The sequence below is a fragment of the Bos indicus genome, chromosome X, assembly GCF_029378745.1.
Source record: "Bos indicus isolate NIAB-ARS_2022 breed Sahiwal x Tharparkar chromosome X, NIAB-ARS_B.indTharparkar_mat_pri_1.0, whole genome shotgun sequence".
NCBI lineage: Eukaryota > Metazoa > Chordata > Mammalia > Artiodactyla > Bovidae > Bos > Bos indicus.
This window is the reverse complement of record NC_091789.1, coordinates 38,291,316-38,313,445: the sequence shown is the minus strand read 5'-3', so window position 1 is coordinate 38,313,445 and position 22,130 is coordinate 38,291,316. Positions and strand designations below refer to the sequence as shown.

At 39.1% G+C, this 22,130-nt stretch overlaps 1 protein-coding gene across 2 annotated transcripts in view; it reads right to left on the bottom strand.

The window, feature by feature from the left end:
- Positions 1 to 22,130, bottom strand: part of GAB3 (GRB2 associated binding protein 3) — an 86,284-nt gene that overhangs the window by 8,842 nt on the left and 55,312 nt on the right. The window contains exons 5-8 of one of the 2 annotated variants that reach the window (XM_070784646.1): positions 11,643 to 11,695; positions 10,931 to 11,150; positions 8,635 to 8,716; positions 7,121 to 7,223 (exon numbers count right to left, since the gene is read on the bottom strand). In XM_070784646.1, coding sequence (XP_070640747.1) covers positions 7,121 to 7,223; positions 8,635 to 8,716; positions 10,931 to 11,150; positions 11,643 to 11,695 — 458 coding nt within the window. Of the gene's footprint in view, positions 1 to 7,120; positions 7,224 to 8,634; positions 8,717 to 10,930; positions 11,151 to 11,642; positions 11,699 to 22,130 lie in introns of both variants that reach the window. The other variant, XM_070784645.1, reaches the window with a different exon arrangement.

The window sequence follows — 22,130 nt, the reverse complement described above, 5'->3', positions numbered from 1 at the left end:
GGACTTCCTTTCCTAGATATTGAGACCTGTCAAGCTACCATAACGAGCAAAGTGTGGTACTGCCCAATGATAGACATGTAGACCAACAAAACAGAATCAGGAGTCCATTAAAAAAAACATACACATATGGATAATTGACTTATGGCAAAGAAGGCACTGCAGAATGGTTTAAAATGATAGTAACTTTAAATAATCAAACTTATTAAATTAGAGAAACATGGGGGAGAAATAAAACTTGACTTTTACCTCAAATCACACACAAAAGTTAATTCCAGGTAAATGTGACCTAAATGTGAAAGGTAAAACTATAAAACTTCTAGCAAATAACCAAAATTCATCCAAGATTACATAACTCATGTCAATGGTCCTCCAAGTATTACAGAAATTGAATTCACCCAGATGGTTTCACTGGTGAATTATATGAAAAAAGTTAAAGAATAAATAACACTAATTCTATTCAGTCTGTTCCAGAAAGTAGAACACTTCCAGAGGAGCCCAGCATTACTTTGATTACAAAATTACACAGATCAACATCTAACATCAACATAGACACAAAATTCTCAACAAAATGTTAGTGAATCAAATCCAGCAATACATAAAAATAACAATATACCATGACCGAATGAGGTTTCTTTAGTGAATAAGAGGATGGTTCAATAAAGCTAAATCAGTCTAATCTACACTATAACAGTCTGAAGAAGAAAACTAAGTAATCAGATCAATGAATGTGGAAAAGCATAAAATTCAACATCCATTCATGGTTTTTTAAAAAAAAAAAACTATCAGCAAACTAGGAATTTTTGTTGTTGTTGTTTAGTTGCTAAGTCGTGTCCAACTCTTTGTGACCCCATAGGCTACAGCCTGCCAGGCTTCTCTGTCCATGGTATTTCCCAGGCAAGAATACTGGAGTGGGTTGCCATTTCCTTCTCCAGGAGATCTTCCAGATGCAGGGATACAACCCACATTTCCTGCATTCCAGGCAGATTCTTTGCCATCAGAGCCACTAGGGAAGCCCTTAAAACTAGAAATAGAAGAGAGCTTACTTAATGTGATAAAGAATGTCTGTAAAACACCTTTAGCTAATATCAGACTTAATAGTGAAAGACTGAATGCTTTCCCCCTAAGATGGAAACAGAGAGATTCATCTCACCACATCTGTTCAACATTGCACTGAAGTGTTAGCCTGGCAGTAAGGCAAGCAAAAGAATATAAGAACACACAGATTGGAAAGAAAGAAATAAAGCACTGTATTCACAGATGAAATGATCATGTACATTGAAAGCCCCAGGGAATCTTAAGAAAATTCAAAATGCCTATAATTAATAAGTGAATTTAGCAATGTTGCAGGATACAACAATAACACACACAAAAAAATCAATCATATTTCTATATACAACCAATGGAAGTTGAAATTATGAAAATGCCATCTAGGACTTTCCTGGTAGTACAGTGGATAAGAATCCACCTGCCAATGCAGGAGACACAGGTTCAATCCCTGGTCTGGGAAGATTCCACATGTCACAGGGCAACTAAAGCCCATGTGCCAAAACTACTGAAAACCAGTGCTCTAGAGACCATAAGCCACAACTACTGAGCCCACGTACTGCAACTACTGAAGCCCATGCACCTAGAGCCTGTGCTCCACAACAAGAGAAGCCACTGGAACAAGCAGCCCACACACTGCAACTAGAGAAAGCCCGCATGCAGCAACAAAGACCCAGCACAGCCAAAATATAAATTAATTAATTAATTTAAAAACACAAAAAAGCCATTTACAATAGCTCCAAAAATAAAACACTTAGGTAAAGGTATAATAAAATACACATAAGATCTATATGTTACAAAATTCTGAGAAAAAAAAATAACACATCTGAATAAACAGAGAGATGTATTACATTCAAACTGAAAGATTCAGCATAATAAAGATGTTGATTTGCCTCAAATTTATTCATAGATTTAGCACAATTTCAATCAAAAATCTCATCTGGATATTTTTGTAGGTAAAGAAAAGCTCATTCAAAATTTTATATATGGATAGACAAAGGAAGTTAAATAACAAAATTTAAAAAAACAAAAAAGAGGTTGGAGGAAATATACTTCCCATTAGCAAAGTGAATTCAACAATACATTACAAAGACCATACATCATGATCAAGTGGGATTTATCCCAGGAATGCAAGGATGGTTCAATATCTGATATACCACATTAACTAGCTGAGGAATAAAAACTATATGATCATCTTAATAGATGAAGAAAAAGCATTTGACAAAATTCAACACCAATTTATGATACAAACTCTTATCAAAGTGAGTAAAGAATGAATATATCTTAACATAATAGAAGCCATGTATAACAAGCCTGTAGCTAACATCATACTCAACACTGAAAATCTGAAAACTTTTCTACTAAGATCAGGAACAAGACAAGGATGTCTACTCTTGTCACTTTTACTCAATGTAGTATTGGAATTCCTAGTCCCAGCAATCAGATAAAAATATATATAAACAAATGACCCAGAGGGATGGTACGGGGAGGGAGGTGGGAGGGTGGTTCAGGATGGAGAATACGTGTACACCCATGGCGGATTCATGTTGATGTATGGCAAAACCAATACAATATTGTGAAGTAATTAGCCTCCAATTAAAATAAATAAATTTAAATTAAAAAAAAAGAAATTAAAACTGGAAAGGAAAGAGTAAAACTGTCACTGTTTGCAGATGACATATTACTATATATACAAAATCTTAAACATACTACCAAAAAACCATTAGAACTCATCAATGAATTTAGTCAAGCTGTAAGATACAAAATTAACATGCAGATCTGTTGCAGTTTCATACACTAACAAGAAACTGTCTTAAAAGAAATTAAGAAAGCAATGCCATTTACAATTTCATCAAAAATAATAAGATATCTGGAAAATCCCATGGACGGAGGAGCCTGGTAGGCTGCAGTCCATGGGGTCACTAGGAGTCGGGCATGACTGAACGACTTCAGTTTCACTTTTCACTTTCACGCATTGGAGAAAGAAATGGCAACCCACTCCAGTGTTCTTGCCTGGAGAATCCCAGGGACAAGGGAGCCTGGTGGGCTGCCGTCTATGGGGTCACACAGAGTTGGACACGACTGAAGCGACTTAGCAGCAGCAGCAGCAGGAATAAAACTAATTAAAGAGATTTAAAAAACTGTACTCAGAAAACTATAAGACCCTGATGAAAGAAATTGAAGATGAGACAAACATATGGAAAGATATCCTGTGCTCATGGATTGGAAGAATTAATATTGTAAAAATGTCCACACTCCTCAAGGCATTCTATATATTCAATGCAATTCCTATCAAAATACCAACAGCATTTTTCACAGAACTGGAACAAAAAACTAAAATTTGTATGGAACCATAAAGGACCCAGAATACACAAAAACATCTTACGAAAGAGAAACAAGAACAAAGCTGGAAGAATCACACTCTCTGATTTCAAACTATAATACAGTTATAATAATCAAAGTAGCATGGTATTGGCACAAAAACAGACACATAGATCAATGAAACAGAATAAAGAGAAATAAACCCATACTTATATGGTCGATTAATCTATGTAAAAGGAGGCAAGAATATACTACAGGGGGAAAAACAGCTTCTTCAATAAATGATGTTGTGAAAACAGGACAGTTCCATTCAGTTCAGTCGCTATGCCATGTTCGACTCTTTGCGACCCCATGGACTGAAGCATGCCAGGCTTCCCTGTCCATCACCAACTCCCAGAGCTTGCTCAAACACATGTCCATTGAGTCAGTGATGCCATCCAACCATCTGGGTAGCTACATGCAAAAGAATCAAACTGGAATACTTTCTCACACCATATATAAAAATGAAACCAAAATGGATGAAAGACAAATGTAAGATCTGAAACCATAAAACTCCCAGAAGAAAACACAGACTAACTCTTTGATATGGGTCTTAAAAATATTTTTTGGTTATGTTTCCTCAGGCAAGGGAAACAAACAAATACACACACACAAAAAGGAACCACATCAAACTAAAGAGCTTTTGCATAGCAAAGGAAACTATGAATAAAACAAAAAGGCAGGCCACTGAATGGGAGAAGATATTTTCAAGTGATACATCTAATAAGAGGTTCATATCCAAAATATACAAATAACACATACAACTCAGCAACAACAACAAAAAATAAGCTGATTTAAAAATAGAAGACATGAAGAGACATTTTTCCAAAGACATACAGGTTTCTAACAGACAGATGAAATGATGCTCAACCTCACTAATCATCAAGGAAATGCAAATCAAAACCACAATAAAACATCACCTCATATATGTTAGAATGAAAGTGAAAGTCTTGACTCTTTGCAACCCCATGGAGTTCTCTAGGCCAGAATACTGGAGTGGGCAGCCTTTCCCTTCTCCAGTGGATCTTCCCAACCCAGGGACTGAACCCAGGTCTCCTGCATTGCAGGCGGATTCTTTACCAGCTGAGCCACCAGGGAAGCCCCAAAATACTGGAGTGGGTAGCCTATCCCTTCTCCAGTGGATCTTCCTGACCCAGGAATCGAACCAGAGTCTTCTGCATTGCAGGTGGATTCTTTACCAACTGAGCTATCAGGGAAGCCCTGATAGAATGGCTATGTCAGAATGTCAGAATGACTAACATGATAGAATGGCTATCATCAAAAAGAACACAAATAACAAACGTTGGTGAGGGTGTGGACACAAGACAACCCTTGTACACTGTTCGTGGGAATGTAAATTGGTACATCCACTGTGGAAAACAATATGGAGGTGCCTCAAAAATTAAAAATATGATTCACCAATTTCACTTCTGAGTATTTGCCCCCAATACAAAAACACTAATTCAAAAAGATATATACAGTCCCATGATCATTGAAGCACTATTTACAATAGCCCAGATATGGAAGCAACTTCAGTGTTCATCAATAGATGAATGGATAAAGATGTTATATATATATGAAGGAAATGGCAACCCACTCCAGTACTCTTGCCTGGACAATTCCATGGTAGGCTACAGTCCATGGGGTCACAAAGAGTCGGACATGACTGAGCGACTTCACTTCACAGCTGATAAAAAGCATGGGTTGTCTTAGTGGGGTAGATTTGCTCCTGGATGGATGGATGGATGGATGGATAGATATATATATATACATGCACAATGGAATATGACCCAGCAAAATGAAGAAATGTTGCCATTATGACACCATGGGTGGATCTAGAGGGTGTTATGCTAAGTGAAATAAGTCAGACAGAGAAAGACAAATACCATATGATCTTACTTAGATGTGAAATCAAAAAATAAATGCAAATAGACCCAGAGGACAAATGGGTGGTTGCCAGAAGGGAGGCAGATGAGGGGTAGGTGGAATAAGTGAAGGAGATTTAAAGGCATACACCTCCATTATATAGTAAGTAATTCATGGGAATGTAATCCACAGCACAAGGAACAGGATCAACAATACTGTAGTAACTTGTAGAGGTCCATATGGTTACTAGACTTATCATGGGGGTCACTTCATTCATGTATGCAAATATCAGTCATTATGTAGTACATCCGAGACTAATATAATGCTGTGCATCAACTATATTTCATTAAAAGATAAAGTCACTAAAGAAGAATACAGGACTTTTATATAACAAAACTTCTTTTTCAGACTTTAGCCTAAATTTTTAGTCAGGTAAGAACTTGTCCTTAAAGGGAATAAATTATGCATATGATTATATACAAAATCAAAATTGAATTATATTAGTTCAGTCTACCAAATGGGTTGTTTTGTGGAACAAGTGAAATATTGTAAAAAATGACATTTGAAAATATTGTATTACTGCAGTTAAAACACACAGGTGAAAGAGATGGGATAAGTCTTTAAACACATTTCTGTGATGAGTTCCTCAGAGCTACCTTCCTTCAGCCAGCTTTCTGGGCTCTTAAGCTACTGAGTCATATCGCTTAATAATGTACAGAGACAGTCATCAACCAATGATTATAAATAGGCAAGAAACCAATCCTGAACGATGTTGTTAATGAGACACTGGGCTTTCTCACAACCTGAAAGATCAGAAATAACTGCTAGCATCTGGAATGACTCGGCATTTGCTTCTGTGAGGTTATAGATTCACTTCCTTTTTCTGTTCTCTGGAGACAAAGCACAGCTGGTCAGTATCTTTTATAAGAGTGTTTTCTTCTAGAAGTTTCCCAAGGGCCATTACTAAGTGTGAAAAATATTGGGAATACCACAGCAGACTGGATATGAGTCATTTTCCACCTGCATATGATTAAGGGGACTCACAGCACAGTCCATTAAATGGAGGCAAAATGCAGCACTTAATTGCTGCTTCACTGGACATGACTGTTTTGAGAACTTTAAATGCCTGTTACTGTCATGCATATGAAGGCAGAGCTGTTTCTGCTCAAAAGCATATAGTCACAGTGCCTTGAACATTGTCTAAATTTCACAGTTCAAAAAGAAATTCTCTCAATAGTTCCCTAGATTTTAAATTCACAGAGTGGTGAGAGTTCTGGCTAAAGGGCCTGATACTTGCCAGAGGTACTAAAAGGCCCTCTTTGTCCTCAGTAACCCACTGGCAATAGAATCCAAAGAAATAGAATGGAAGGGAAACAGAGGGCAAGAAGGAGATACCAGGACTCTAGAACCATAGATGGTTAATCAGAGGATAGACATGCCGGGTCTTTGTGAACTCAGGTTTACAGAAAGGCTCCACAAGAAATCTCCAGAAACTAATACCCACCCATGAGCTAGGACACAAGGCCACCCTCCCAACAGGACTCTAAGTGATGCATCTTTGGTAAAGGTGCAGAGGAAGTCAGAGCAGGGCTACCGGGGGGTTTGGTGGAAGGGAGCATCCAGTGTCAGAGTTTTCCCACCTAAATGGTACAAGGAGCTGAATGCTGCAGGAAAGAAAACCAACTTCATGTCAGTTTGTTCCCAGTATGGAAAACACGGTAACCTGGCATTACAATTAAGTAATAGTTTTAAGATTTCATGGCACTTTCTGAGCAATATGTTTCCTTTACAGTGAACCCATAAGAATATAGACTGGGGTGAATAAGAAGAATGAAAAATAGAGGATTACCATTTGGATGTAGCTTTTTTCCTCTTCTCTGGAAACAGAATTGGCAAAAAATCTTGCAGAATTAATACCATTTCTTTCTGGAGATAGAAAGCTGGTTCGATTGCTAGGAACAAAAATATAGATGAGGTCAAAGCAATGTCTTACAGCTGGTCTGAAAGCCAGCCAAGAACTGATATGGCCCCTGAGGGGTTTCACCCTCCCCTTCCAGATGCAACTTCCTTCCGGCCAAAGCAATTCCTGAAGTGACAGAGACTACCCCGCAACTCCTGTCTCACTATGGGGCAAATGGCTCCCACTTCTCAAAGGTTATTCTTTTTCCAGGCCCCCCATGTGCCACAGCTCATGAGCTTTCTAGAAAGAGACCAAGGCATCATATCACTGAGAGAAAAACAAAACAGAAATGCTCCTTTGAGGCTCTCATTCCATTCCTCTGAGAAGATGAGACCAAGACCACGAATCCACTTTCATCCTACTCCCATGTCAGAAGCGCAAGCTGAGGCTCTGCATTCCTGTCTGGAACGTGGCCCATTATAGATTAATTGTGTGTTGTGGTATTTAGGGTGAACCAGCAGTAATTTGCCTGCAGTGCGGGAGGCCTGGGTTCAATCCTTGAGTCAGGAAGATCCCCTGGAGGAGGGCACAGAACCCACTTCAGTATTCTTGCCTAGAGAATCCCATGGACAGAGGAACCTGGTGGGCCACCACTGCAAACAGTTGGACATGACTCAGCGATTAAAACAGCAGTAAAGAACCTGCAGGAGCCGCAAGAGACGTGGGTTCCATCCCTCGGTCAGGAAGATCCTCTGGAGAAGGAAATGGCAATGCAGTCCAGTATTCTTGCCTGGAGAATCCCATTGACAGAGGAACGGGGTGGGCTACAGTCCCATAGGGTCGCAAAGAGTTGAACATGACTGAGTGACTAAACCAACAAGAAACTACCAGGACAAGCTCAGGACTCTGAAACTCAAGCTTTTACAAGGTGAGATGAGAGAGTGCAGACACATTTGAGGGTTTGTTTACCGAGAGAACTCCATTCACAAAGTTGAGCTTCTAGAAGCCATGCCAGCAGTGCTAGCCCTGCTCAGCAGGCCAGAGCTGCATCCACTGTAGCTGGAGCAAAACAATTCCCTCTCCCAACAAATGTGAATTGAAGGTTGAAAAAGAACCTCTCTCTGTTGGTACTAGAATTGTAGCAGGTAAATACAGATCTACAGGATGGCTACTGTAGGCTGTGAGGATTGTGCAACAGAAAAAAAAGTTCTTGAAAGAAAGAGGAATGAGCAAATGTGAAGAGGGAAGCACACATTAGAGACAGTTCCCAGCAGCACTCTCATTCTTGATTCCATTGTGCTGGGAGATTCAGTTACTGTTATTCCTTGGTGACCTACAAAACACTTCTGGTTCAAGATAATAAATCTTACTCCTCCCTTGTATTAAGCTCTCTTTCACCACAGAGGTCTGACTAAGGCTGAGAGGGCACCAGATGAGAGCCCTGGGAGCAATCAAAGACTCACCAAGGCACAGTGTGGGTCCTGGTTAGACACGTGTGTTCCCGGATCGTGGAGAGGTTTTTCAGGTCCAGGGTGGGTGGCCGTGCTACAAGATAACACAGAACATCCAACGTAAGTTCTCAGGGGTTCAAGGCCAGAATCTGCAGACTGTAAAACTATGACAATTCCACTTACTAAGCACATCAAGCCCACATTTACTCACAAGCAGTGCTAATGATGAGTGCCCATTTTGCTGTCCTACTGTTTCCTGCCTCAGCAGAAGCAGAGGGCACAAGTACTGAGCCGGTGGTCACATCAGCAGCTGGGGTTACATCCCGTCACTACACATTTATTGAGAACTCATAGTAAGTCAGGCCTGGTTCTGGGTGTCAGATGAAGGTCTCTGATCTCATGCCATTCTGTTGCCTGTCTCACCCTTGACCCCTTTCATCACAGACAGAGGTGGTCACCCAAGTTCTAATCATCCCCCCCTCCAGGCCACTGTCTACTTGGTGGTCCTTCTGTGAAGAACAATCTTCCCCATCTCTCTGCCTGGTTATAGTCATCTTCAGATCTCAGCTCAACATCCCCTGCTCAGGAAGGCCTTCATGGGCTCTCACGAGTTCATGTGCTTACTGTTCATGGCATCCACCTGTCTGTGATGATCCAACATTCCTGAGTTGGGTCTAGACTGACTGCACTCTGGGAGGACAGGGTTTTTTTCCTGGTTTGTTCACTGCAGTAGCCTTTGCTAAAGAAGCACCTGGTGCCTAACCCTCACTCCAACTCAGCAACCCACATTGCTGAGTTGGTCATGCACATATTCCCCTATCACTGCCTTGACCAGCTTGTTCTTCTAGCTCTTTCCTCCACACTGGTAGATAGTGTTTAACTCCCTCCATATCACCAGTGACGTTCCTGCTGTTCAGTCAGCTGTGCAGCCACGTGTGTCCAAATCACCCCCTCCTGGCCCAGGTGTTCACCTTCCCAGCCACCCAGTGAATCCCCAACCCTGTGTCCGTCCAAAATCTCTGCACCTTCCTCCATCACCAGGTCTTTCAAAATGGTAGCCACTAGCCACATGCGACTCTTGAAATTTAAGTGCATTGAAATTAAATCAAATCTTAAAATTCACTTCTTCAAGTTGCACTAGCCACATTTCACATGTTTTAACAGCCCCATTTTCTTCATTACAGAAACTTCTGTTGCACAGGATTGCTACAGAAAAGTAATCAAGCAAAACAATAATATATACCTCAAAGTTACAGGTGCCTGTGAAATGGTTTCTCACCAGAATGAATGGTTATTTCCTCTAAACCTGAGACAGAGCCTGTTCTCCTATTTAGTACCTATTGCATAATTCTTCTTCCAAGTGGTTTTGACATATCTTTCTCCCCCTCAACCTGGGGAACCCTGCGTGTTTCGTCATCTCTGTCTCCCACTAGTGTTAGGCAAACACAGGGGAAATGGGATTTGACTCAAAGCGAAGAGGGCAGGGCTGGAGCAGAGCAGGCATAAGCAAGCTGCTTAGTTACAGCTCTGAGAGTGGCTACGTGAAGTAGTAGTTTTTCCAAAGAGCAAAGATGGGTGGCGGTGGAGCTGATGGAGTGTCAGGAGTCATGGTCGTGGTACCAAGTATTTCCTCAGAATCACCCAGCCCTACCGGGCAGGGGACGGCAAGCAAGAATGAAGTTACAAGTTACTCTGACCTACTTTTGCTCGAACCCTTTTCACCTTCCTCCCTGCCTGTTCCTGCCACTCAGCAGATGGGAGAAACTTCCTGGAGCCCTGTGCCCACAGGAGCCACACTTCTCACCTCCACGTCCTCCATGTTCCCCCTCCCTCCAAAGACACGTCTGTGGCTGGGTACACACAGGGCACTGAACCATGGGGCCTGTGACTGGGTCTGCATTCAGGAATCAGTGTCAAAGGGCATTCTTGACTGCCTTACGTAACGGGGACAGTATGACTACATTTAAGTGCTGTTTAAACAAAGAGAGACCAAGGGGCTTCCATTCACACCCAACTCACTCGTTTCTGGGACTTTGTTTGGGAAGCAGCCAAAGATGAGCCCGCTGGAGTGGATTTGGCTTTGGAGACCATGTTTGCCATGACTGCAAGTCTCCAGGTTCCTGTTACCCTGATGATCTGGAGCAACAGTGCTCCCCAGCCCTTCCCACCGGATCCCAGCCACTTCTTTCTCCCAGGCCCCTGGGGTGGAGGGTTTCTGTAGTGTTTCCTTCGCAGAGAGGCTTAGGAGGGAAGCTTTTCCACACAGTTATCACACCTTGCTCCCCCATCCCACACAGGAGTGGCTTACTCTTCCTCTGAGGCTTGAGATCTCTGTTCACGGGGGGAGGCTCCAGGTCTACGGGGAGCTCGGGCAAGGGGCTGGAGATGCTCCCTGAGTTCATTGGAATGTAATCGTCAGAGCTGTCATGGGGTCCGAGAGCAAAGGCGGCAGTCTGGGGACTCATGGGCATGTAGCCGTCCTCAGTGCTGGTGGAAGTTGGTGGGGACATTGGGAAGAACCTGCATGGCTGCAAGGGAATGAAAACCAGTTAGAAAGCACAGAATAGCATGGAAACTGCTTCTGGTGGGCAAACTTGGCTGCATGTGAGATTTCAGTTGCAAATTATCTAGGAATAACTCTGAACTTCCTTAGGAGAGTTAGACAAGCCTCTAACTCAAGCTCTGCCTCTGGACTTATCATGGGAGGTAGGTGATGACTAGCCTAGGACTCATGCTGGAAGACAGAGGTCAATGAAATTTATGCAAATACTTTAAGAATAATGGGATGACCTCAACAGCTGCCTCAGGTCTGAGATGTGTCCAGACCATTAGAACCGGTAAGGTCCTTAAAGAGCACGAAGTCCAGTAGTTCCCAGACAAGTTCAAGCTTTAATGGGAGACTGCAAGGGTCCTCAGAGATTCAGAGTGCTGAATCTCAAAAGATATCAAGGGAATATATATAGGGTAGACTATGTTTTGGTAAAAATTAAGGTTTAAAGAAACTCAAGTACCAAACTTACCAAATTCAAACTTAGCCGCTTGTCTCGGTGTCTTAAAGATTGGCCTTCTACATCTGCTGCAAGAAACAAGCCAGGGTGGTGAAAAATGCAGGACACCAGTTGAAACTAAGCTCAGGGCCCTGTGCTCAGCTCCAGAGGGAGAGAGGCTTGCTACTCAGTCTAGCTGGACAGCCAGAACATTCCCCCGCAGGTGGAAAGCAGACTAGATTTTGAAGAGGTTTCTGTATGATGCTTCGGTTCTGTTAATTGGGGGGAGTCATGGGAAGCGATTAATAAATGCTTGCTGCATTTGTCACATGGATTTTCTGTACTTAGAAATGGCAGAAACAGAGCTGGAGTTTGATAAGAGGAGAGGAGGCATGAAATAGCCCTTGCAAAGAACAGGAGAATGGGGTGAACAAAGGAATAGCCTTGCACAGTGTCAACACGAATTGGTAACCATGAATTTCTGCAGCCAGAGTCAGCACTTCAGTACAGATCCAGAGAGAGAGGAGAGCTGGATGAATCTAAGATTAGACATTTCTGAGATGGATGTGACCCATATAGAGTGTGATGTAAAAATTCAGAATAACTGTTGAATTAAAATAGATATCCAGAAGGTAGCAAGATACATGTGTGCAGAGTCAAATGAGACTTACTTAGAGATGGAGTTAAAACCTAAGAGTAGAGGAGATAATCTAGAGGTTTTAAATGTTGAGAAAAGTTTAAGTATAAAATCCTGGAAACTTTGGGCTTCCCTTATGGCTCAGAGGTAAAGAATCTGACTGCCAATGCAGGAAACATGGGTTCAATCCCTGATCTGGGAAGATCCCACATGCTGTGGGCAGGTAGAGTCTGTGCGCCAGTACTAGTGAGCCTGTGCTTTAGACCCTGGGAGCTGCAACTATCAAAGTTCAAGCGTCTTAGAACCTGCGCTTTGCAACGATAGAAGCCACTACAATGAGAAGCCAGCACACCCCAACTAGAGAGTAGCCCCTGCTCGGTTCAACTAGAGAAGGTGCACGAAGCAATGAAGACTCAGCACAGCCATAAATAAATAAATTAATAAAAGTATGTTTAAAAAATCCTAGATATTCTCACTATTCAAAGAGTAGGAAGATGAGGACTGGCTCATGTTGAGAGAGAGCAGTTGGAGAGTAAGGAGGAAAGCCAGGGGCTAGAACCACGAGAGCCCACAGGAGGAGATGGAGGCTGGTGGCAGTGAGCATCGCTGGGAAGGGCCCTCAGCATGTGGGACTGGAGCAAACTGTCTCCCTAGAACCTGGAGATGTGAAAAGCCAAGCTGCCTCTGAGAAATTAACTGTAGTCAACATCATCTTCAAGCAAGAGAATAACTCCCAACTTAGAAAGATGTGATGGAGACTGGAGATTGATTAAGAATGTCTTTTATATATACACAGATATATGTGTCTATCTATGTTTATATTTCTTAAAGGGGGAAGTTAAAAGATGCTCTGGAGTCACACTGGTTTTAAATCCCTAATCTGCCACATATTAGCTCTGTGACACTAGACAAGTTACTTTCTCTGTGTCTCAGTTTCCTAATCTGTAAAGTGAGACCAATAATAGAACCTATTTCACAGGACTTCTGGAAAGATTAGATGTGTTAGGGCATCCAGAGGACTTAGAACAGTGCTTGGAACATTAAGTATTTAATAAATCCTACCAATTATTATGGATATTGTTAATAAAGAATGTGGTGACCCAGTGATTAAAATTCTGTGCTCCTACTACAGGGGGTACAGGTTCTATCCCTGATCAGTGAACTAGATCCCACATGCCACAAAGAGTGGCCAAAAAAAAAAATTAAGAATGGGACTTGCATATGTGTACACAGTCCCTAACTTTCTATTACAAAATTCATAGTGAAATCACCAAATAACACAATTACAGAGAAACCCCTGCATCAACATCAGCTAGTTTAAGGAATTTGTGATAGAGGAAAGACAGGATTCAAGAGTGGATGAACATTCCTATGAGACAGATATCTGTCACATTCACCCTTTTTCATATTATTCCCTTGCCCCCACCTGCTCTACTAATCTCCTTGACCATGTTCTACTTTTTCTCTTTCCAAAGTACTATCACCTTCTAATGAATCAAATAGTTTTGTTATACCAAGCCTTACTGAGAATGTGACTATATGTGTGTAAAAACACTGTCAATTAAAGGTGTACAATATGCTGATTTGTCATACATATATTGCAAAATGATTACCACCATAGCATTAGCTAACACCTCCATACCATCACACAACTACCATTTCTTTTTTTCTGCCAGTTTCATTGAGATGTAATTGACACACAGCACTGTGTAAGTTTTGGGCTTCCCTGGTGGCTCAGTGGTAAATAACCCACCTGCCAATGCAGAGGATGCATGTTCAATCACTAGGTTAGGAAGATCCCCTGGAAAAGGAAATGGCAACTCACTCCAGTATTCTTCCTTGGAAATCCCATGGACAGAGGAGCCTGGCAGTCTACAGTCCATGGGGTTGCAAAGTGTCGGCAACGACTGAAGTGACAAGGCATAGCATTAATATTAGATATCAAAAGTTTATTTCCAACATTTTGCTTTAAAGTAAAGGAGAGAAATGGGTGGAAATGGGGGAAAATTAAATAAGAATTGATTAACAATACTCAAGAAAGAAATTAAAGAAAAAGAGAAAACCATCTCAGAAATGAAGCCTAAGTTACAAAATTCCAAGGGAAGAAGATATTCAACTGAAAATGCAATAAGTGGAAATGAAGAAAGTCCATAAAACACCTAAGGGAATGAAAAATAAAGTAAAAAAGAATCACAGAAAAAGAGATTGAAATAGAAGATAGGCAATGAAGATGCAATATATGTATTGTTAGATTTCCCCCAAAGAAAAACAAAACAATAGTATATTACTAATATTGAAATCATAATCCAAGAAAAGTTTCACAAATAAAGTAACATTTGAATCTACATATTGAAAGGCCCATCAAGTAACTGGAATAAATAGTCAATTCTACCCAGAATGTAAAATTTATTAAAACAGCTATATCTATCAAAATGACTAAATGAAAACAAGTGAATTAAATACCCAGTTCAAAGCTAGAAAAGGAACACTAGAGAAAACCAAAAGAAATCATAAAGTAAAGACACAAGCAAAAATTAATAAAGTCCAGAGGAAGTGGATTTACTTTTTTAAAAATCAAAATCTTGGTTTCCTGGGGTAAAAATTTAATCTGAGGGAAACCCACTAGCCAATCTAATCAATAGAGGTAGCACAAATGTACAAAATAAGAACTGATAAGGAGAAAGCAATCATTGAAACAGAGGAGTTTTTTTTAAAGAGACACTTCTGCATGCCTCTACACAAATAAACTTTAAAATCTAGATGAAATGGATGATTTCTAGAGAAATACACTACACCAAAATTGACACAAAAAGTGATAGAAATCTTACACATTTAAATTTCCATAGAATAAAACAGACAAAGTTACCTCCCAAAACTACCTCCCAAAGCTACCTCCCAAAACCACCTCCCAAAAGTGAAGTCATTCAGTCGTGTCCAACTCTTTGTGACCCCCATGAACTGTAGCCTGCCAGGCTCCTCTATCCATGGGATTCTCCAGGCAAGAATACTGGAGTGGATTGCCATTTCCTTCTCCAGGGGATCTTCCCAACCCAGAGATTGAACCTGGGTCTCCTGCATTTCAGGCAAACTCTTTACCACATGAGCCAGGGAACCTTCCCAAAATCACCTCCCAAAGCTACCGCCCAAAGCCACCTCCCAAAACTACCTCTCAAAACCACTGAGATCAGATGGTTCCAACAGACAATTTTACCAAACCTTCAAATACCAGGCAGTCTCAATGCTTCAAAAATTTGTTAGAAAGTTTAGAAAACCAAGGACTATTTCTAATTCTTTTTATGAAGCAAGTATAACTTTGGAAGCTAAACCTGATAAAGATAAAATACATCAGAAAAGTATAAACCAATATCACTTATGATTATTAACACAAAAATCCTAACTAAAATATTAGCAAGCATCATGCCCTCTTTGAACCATTACTATAAAACTTCTCACTATCCTCTCCAAGTTGGGACACATTGTTTTGAGGGCATTAGCCCGCTCTGGACTCCTTAGCCTAGCAAAGCAATAAAGCTACTTTTTTCTACTTCACCACTACCCCCAAATATTAGAAAACAGAAGAAAGTGGTATTACTAGAATGGCTGAATGAGGAGCTCAGAGAAGCTATTCCCCCAAAAAGCAATGATAAAACTGTACAAAATTATTTTTGTATGCAACTATTAGGGAACTTTGAAAATTTACCAAAAGCATACAACAGAACTATTGCATATTGTATTTGGAAGCTTTTATTGAAAACAAACAAACAAACTACTGGACATCACATAAGAACAGTGAGAATTTGTGGCATTTTAGCTTGGGGTGCTCCCATACCCCTCAGCAGCTCACTCAGAAGTAGTTCTACCAGGGCAAGGCAAGTCAAAAAAACTGGCAGCTTTTTTTGCCAAAGGGGTCTCATTTGATTTGGATCAAAGCATATAACAAACTCCATTCCTCTATGTACTATCAAAAGCATACCAACATTCACTTTATATGGGTTCCAGAAGTAGAAAAGAGAGAGAAAAGAATAAAAAATTGTATTTACAGAACTTATGGTTGAAAACTTTCTACATGGAAACAGACATCCAGGGACAGGAAGCACAGAGGGTCCCTAAAAAAAGATGAACCTAAACAGACTTACAAGACATACCATAATTAAAATGGCAAAAATTAAAGATAAAGAGAGAATTCTAGAGTCATTTACAAGGAAATCCCAAAAAGGCTATCAGCCGATTTCTCTGAAGAAACTTTTCAGGCCAGAAGAGAGTGGTATGATAGATTCAAAGGCTCAAAAGGGAAAAACCTGGTTGCTTGGGGCTGGTGCACTGAGATGACCCAGAGGGATGGTACGGGGAAGGTGGAGGGAGGGGGGTTCGGGATGGGGAACACGTGTATACCTGTGGCCCATTCATGTTGATGTATGGCAAAACCAATACAATATTGTAAAGTAATTAACCTCCAATTAAAATAAATAAATTTATATTTAAAAAAGAAAAAAAAAAAGAGTGAAATAACAACAACAACAACAACAAAAACCTGTGACCTAGGATAACCTACCCAGCAAGATTACCATTTAGAATCAAAAGAAATATAAAGAGATTCTCAGACAAGCAAAAATGAAAAGAGTTCATCAATACTAAACCTACCCTAAAAGAAATGTTAGATCTTCTCTAAGCAGAAAAGAAGGAAAAAATATTTAAAAAAGGAAAACCCCACTAGGAAAGCCAAATATATAGCAATGACTGAGGAAAAACCACTTAAATAGCCAATACAAAGATTAAAATACAATAAATTATAAAATCAACTATAACTACAATAAAGAAGGGACAGACATGAAGATGTAAAATATGACATCAAAAACACAAAATGTGATGGAGGAGAGTAAAAAATATAGATTTCTTAAGAGTTTGTTTGAACTTAAATGACTATCAGTTTCAAACAAGTAGATATAGGCCAACATATATGAAAACAATGGTAAACACAAACCAAAAAGCTACAATAGATACACAAAGACTAAAAAGAAAAGAACACAAACATAATACTAAAGAAAATAATCAAACCACAAGGGAAGACACAGAAAGAAGAAATTAACAGAGAATAATAATAACTATTATTAAAATGAAAATAAGGACATATCTATCAATAATTAGTTTAAATGTCAATGGGCTAAATGCTAAAATCAAAAGATGTAGTCTGGCTGATCAGATCAAAAACAAGATTCTTCAATATGTTGCCTACAAGAGACTCACATCAGGGCTAATGACACATAGAGCTGAATGTGAAGGGGTGGAAAAAATATTTCATGCAAACAGAGATGACAAAAAACTGGAAGTAGCAATACTTATATCAGACAAAACAGACTTTAAAACAAAAGCTATAACAAAAGACAAAGAAGGACACTATATAATGATAAAGAGATAAATAAGAAGAGGATATTACATTCATTAACAAATATGCACCCAATACAGGAGCATCTAAATACATAAAGCAAATACTAACAAACTTAAAGAAATTGACAATAACAAAATAATATTAGGGGACTTTGACACCCCACTGACATCAATGGACAGACCATCCAGACAGAAAATCAGTAAGGCAACAGTAGTCTTAAATTACACAATAGACTGGTTAAACTTAATAGATACTATAGGACATTCAATCAAAAAACAAAATACATATTCTTTTCAAGTTCACAAGGAGTGTTCTCCAGAATAAATTACATGCTAGGCCACAGAAAAAGTCTCAAAAAATTTTAGAGGATAGAAATTATATCAAGTATTTTTCCAACCACAACAGTATGAAACAAGAAATCAATTCTAGAAAGAAAAATAGGAAAAGCACAAATGTGTAGAGATTAAGCAATATGCTAATAAAAAAAAGCAATGGGTCAATGAATGAGTCAAAGAGGAAATCAGAAAATGGCTTGAGACAAGTTAAAATGGAAATACAACACTCCAAAATCTATGTAATACAGCAAAAGCAGTTCTATGAGGAAAGTTTACAGTAATACAGGCCTTCTTCAAAAAATAAGAAAAATCTCAAATAAACAACTTAACCTACCATCTAAAACTAGAAGGATGCCCATTCTTGACACTTCTATTTAACGCAGCATTGGCAGTCCTAGCCACAGTAATCAAACAAGAAAAAGGAAACAGAAGCAACCAAATTGGAAAGGAAAAAGTAAAACTGTTACTATTTTGCTGATGACATGATACTTTATATAAAAACCCTGGAGTGTCCACAAAAAAAAAAAAAAAATTATTAGAACTAATAAATGAATTCAAGTTTCAGGACACAAGATTAATAGACAGAAGTCTGTCATAGTTCTATACATTAATAATGAACTCTCAGAAAGAGAAAGCAAGAAAATAATCCCATTTTAAATCACATCAAAAATAAAATACCCAAGAATAAACTTAACCGAGGAGGTAAAAGACCTATACTCTGAAAACTATACAACATTGAAGAGGGAAACTGAAGATAATACAAAATAATTAAAAGATATCTTGTGCTCCTGGGTTGGAAAAATTAACATTGTTAAAGTGTCCATATGAACCAAAGCAATCTACAGATTTAATGCAATCCCTATCAAAATAATGCCCACAGAAGAAGAATAAATAATCTTAAAATTCATATGGAACGAAAAAGATCCAGAACTGCTAAAGCAATCTTGAGAAAAAACAACAACAACAAAGCTAGAGGTAAAGCCTATCCAGACTTCAGACTATACTGCAAAGCTACAGTAATTAAAACATCATGGTACTGGCACAAAAACAGATACATAGATCAGTGGGAGAGAATAGAGGGCCCACACACCTATGGTCCATTAATCTATGACAAAGGAGGCAAGAATATACAGTGCAGAAAAGACAGTCCCTTCAACAGGTGATGCTCAGAAACCTGGACAGCTACACGTAAAATAATGAAACTAGAACACATCCTAACACCATATACAAAAATAAACTCAAAATGGATTAAAGATCTAACTACAAGACCTGAAACCATAAAAGTCCTAGAAGAGAACATAGGCAGAACACTCTTTGACATAATTGTAGCAATATTTTTTGAATCTATCTCCACTTTATGGAAAATAGAAGGGGAAAAAAGTGGAAACAGTGACATATTTTATTTTGGGGGGCTCCAAAATCACCACAGATGATAATTGCAGTCATGATGTTAAAAGACGCTTGCTCCTTGGAAGGAAAGTTATGACAAACCTAGACAGTGTATTAAAAAGCAGACACATCACTTAGCCAACAAAGATCTGTATAGTCAAAGCTATGGTTTTTCCAGTAGTCATGTATGGATGTGAGAGTTGGACCTTAAATAAGGCTGAGTGCTGAAGGACTGATGCTTTCAAATTGTGGTGCTGGAGAAGACTCTTGAGAGCCTTTGGACAGCAAGGAGATCAAACCAGTCAATCCTAAAGAAAATCAATCCTGAATATTCATTGGAAGGACTGATGCTGAAGCTGAAGCTCCAATACTCTGGCCACCTGATGTGAAGAACTGACTCACTGGAAAAGACCCTGATGCTGGGAAAGATTGAAGGCAAAAGGAGAAGCAGTGGCAGAGGATGATATGGTTATATAGTGTCACTGACTCAATGAACATGACTTTGAACAAACCCCAGTAGATAGTGGAGGGCAGGGGAGCCTGGCATGCTTCAGTCCATAGGGTCACACAGTCAAACACAATTTAGCAACTGAACAACAATAAGCAAACAAAAGAAATAAAAGTGAAACAAACAACTGGGACCTAATTAACTTAAAAGCTTTTGGACAGCAAAGGACACCACCAACAAAATAAAAAATCAACCTATGGAATGAGATAAAATATTTGCAAATGATATGACCAACAAGATTTTAATATTCAAAATACATAAATAGCTCATAAACCTCAATATTAAAAAAAAAAAAAAACACCAAAGTACGTGATTTGAAAATGGGCAAGAGAGAGGAACTGTGGCTCCTGAGGCATGCCGGATGCAGAGAAACTGAAGATGTAGTCGACCAGATTTTGGAAATAACTACAACAGGAGGTCTGAAAAACAAAGAGGTCGTTTTCATCTCATCAGGCCTAGATGAAGAGATCAAGCCCTGAGCCTTTGGAGTGGGAGTAATGACTCCAAGACCCTAGACTACCCAAGGAAGTATCAAATAGTGAGAACTTACACAAAGGAAACCACTTCAATGCAAGACCTGATCACCCAACCACCAGTAGCACTCTGTGCAGGATGCCTCATCTAAACAATAAACAAAACAAACACAAACTCAATCATCAGCAGACAAGATTACCTCACTCAGCTTTGCCCATCAGAGGGAAAAAAAGACTCAGCACAAATCTCACCCTATATGAAGCTTACACAAACCACTGGACCAACCTTAGGAGGGTAGAAACCAAAAGGAAGAAAGAATTCAACCTTGAAGGCTGGGAAAAAGAGACTTCAAACATAATTAGTTAAAAAAATAATGAATAAGGCAGAGAAATACTACACAAATGAAGGAACAAACTAGAAACATAGAAGTCCAAATAAATGAAGAGGAAATAGGCAAACTACCTGAAAAAATATCAGGAATAATGATAGCAAAGATGATCAAAAACCTTGAAAACAAAATGGAGAGAATTCAAGAAACAAAATCAACTAACAAAGACCTAGAAGAATTAAAGAATAAACATACAAAAACAAACAACACAATTACTGAAATTAAAAATACTCTAGAAGGAATCAATAGCAGAATATCTGAAACAGAATAACTAACCAGTGAGCTGAAAGTTAAAATGGTGGAAATAATTTCTGAAGAGTAGAATAAAGTAAAAAGAATGAAAAGAACTGAGGCTACTTTCAGAGACCTCTGGGAAAATATCAAATGGATGAACATTTGAATTAGAGGTATCCCAGAAGAAGAAGAGAAAAAGAAAGGATATGAGAAAATTTTTGAAGAGATTATAGTTGAAAATTTCCCCAACATGGAAAAGGAAATTGTCAACCAAGTCCAAGAGGTGCAAAGAGTCCCATACAGGATAAACCCAAGGAGAAACACACCAAGACAGATACTAATCAAACCAACAAAGACTACACACAAAGAAAGAATATTAAAAGCAGCAGGGGAAAAGCAACAAGTAACATACAAGGGAACCCCATACATTTAACAGCTGATCTTTCAGCAGAAACTCTGCAGGTCAGAAGGGAATGGCAGGATATATTTAAAGTACTTAAAGAGAAAAATCTACAACCAAGATTACTGTACCCAGCAAGGATCTCATTCAAAATTGATGGAGAAATAAAAAGCTTTTCAGACAAGCAAAAGTTAAGAAAATTCAGTACCACCAAATCAGCTTTACAACAAATGCTAAGAAATACAAGAAAAAAATCTACAAAATCCACCCCAAACAATTAAGAAAATGGCAATAGGAACACATATATCAACAATTACTTTAAATGTAAATGGATTAAATGCTCCAACCAAAAAGACACAGACTGGCTGAACGGATACAAAAACAAGACCCATATATATGCTGTCTACAAGAAACCCACTTCAGACCTAAAGGCACATATAGACTGAAAGTGAGAGGATAGAAAAATATATTTCATGCAAATAGGAACCAAAAGAAAGCAGGAGTAGCAATCCCCATATCAGACAAAATAGACATTAAAATAAAGAAGATTACAAGAAATAAGGAAGGACACTACACAATGATCAAGGGATCAATCCAAGAGGAAAACATAACAATTGTAAATATCTATGCACCCAACATAGGAGCACCTCAATACATAAGACAAACACTAACAGACATAAAATGAGAAGTTGACAGTAACATAATAATAGTAGGAGACCTTAACACTCCACTCACACCAATGGACAGTTCATCAAAACAAAAAATTAAGA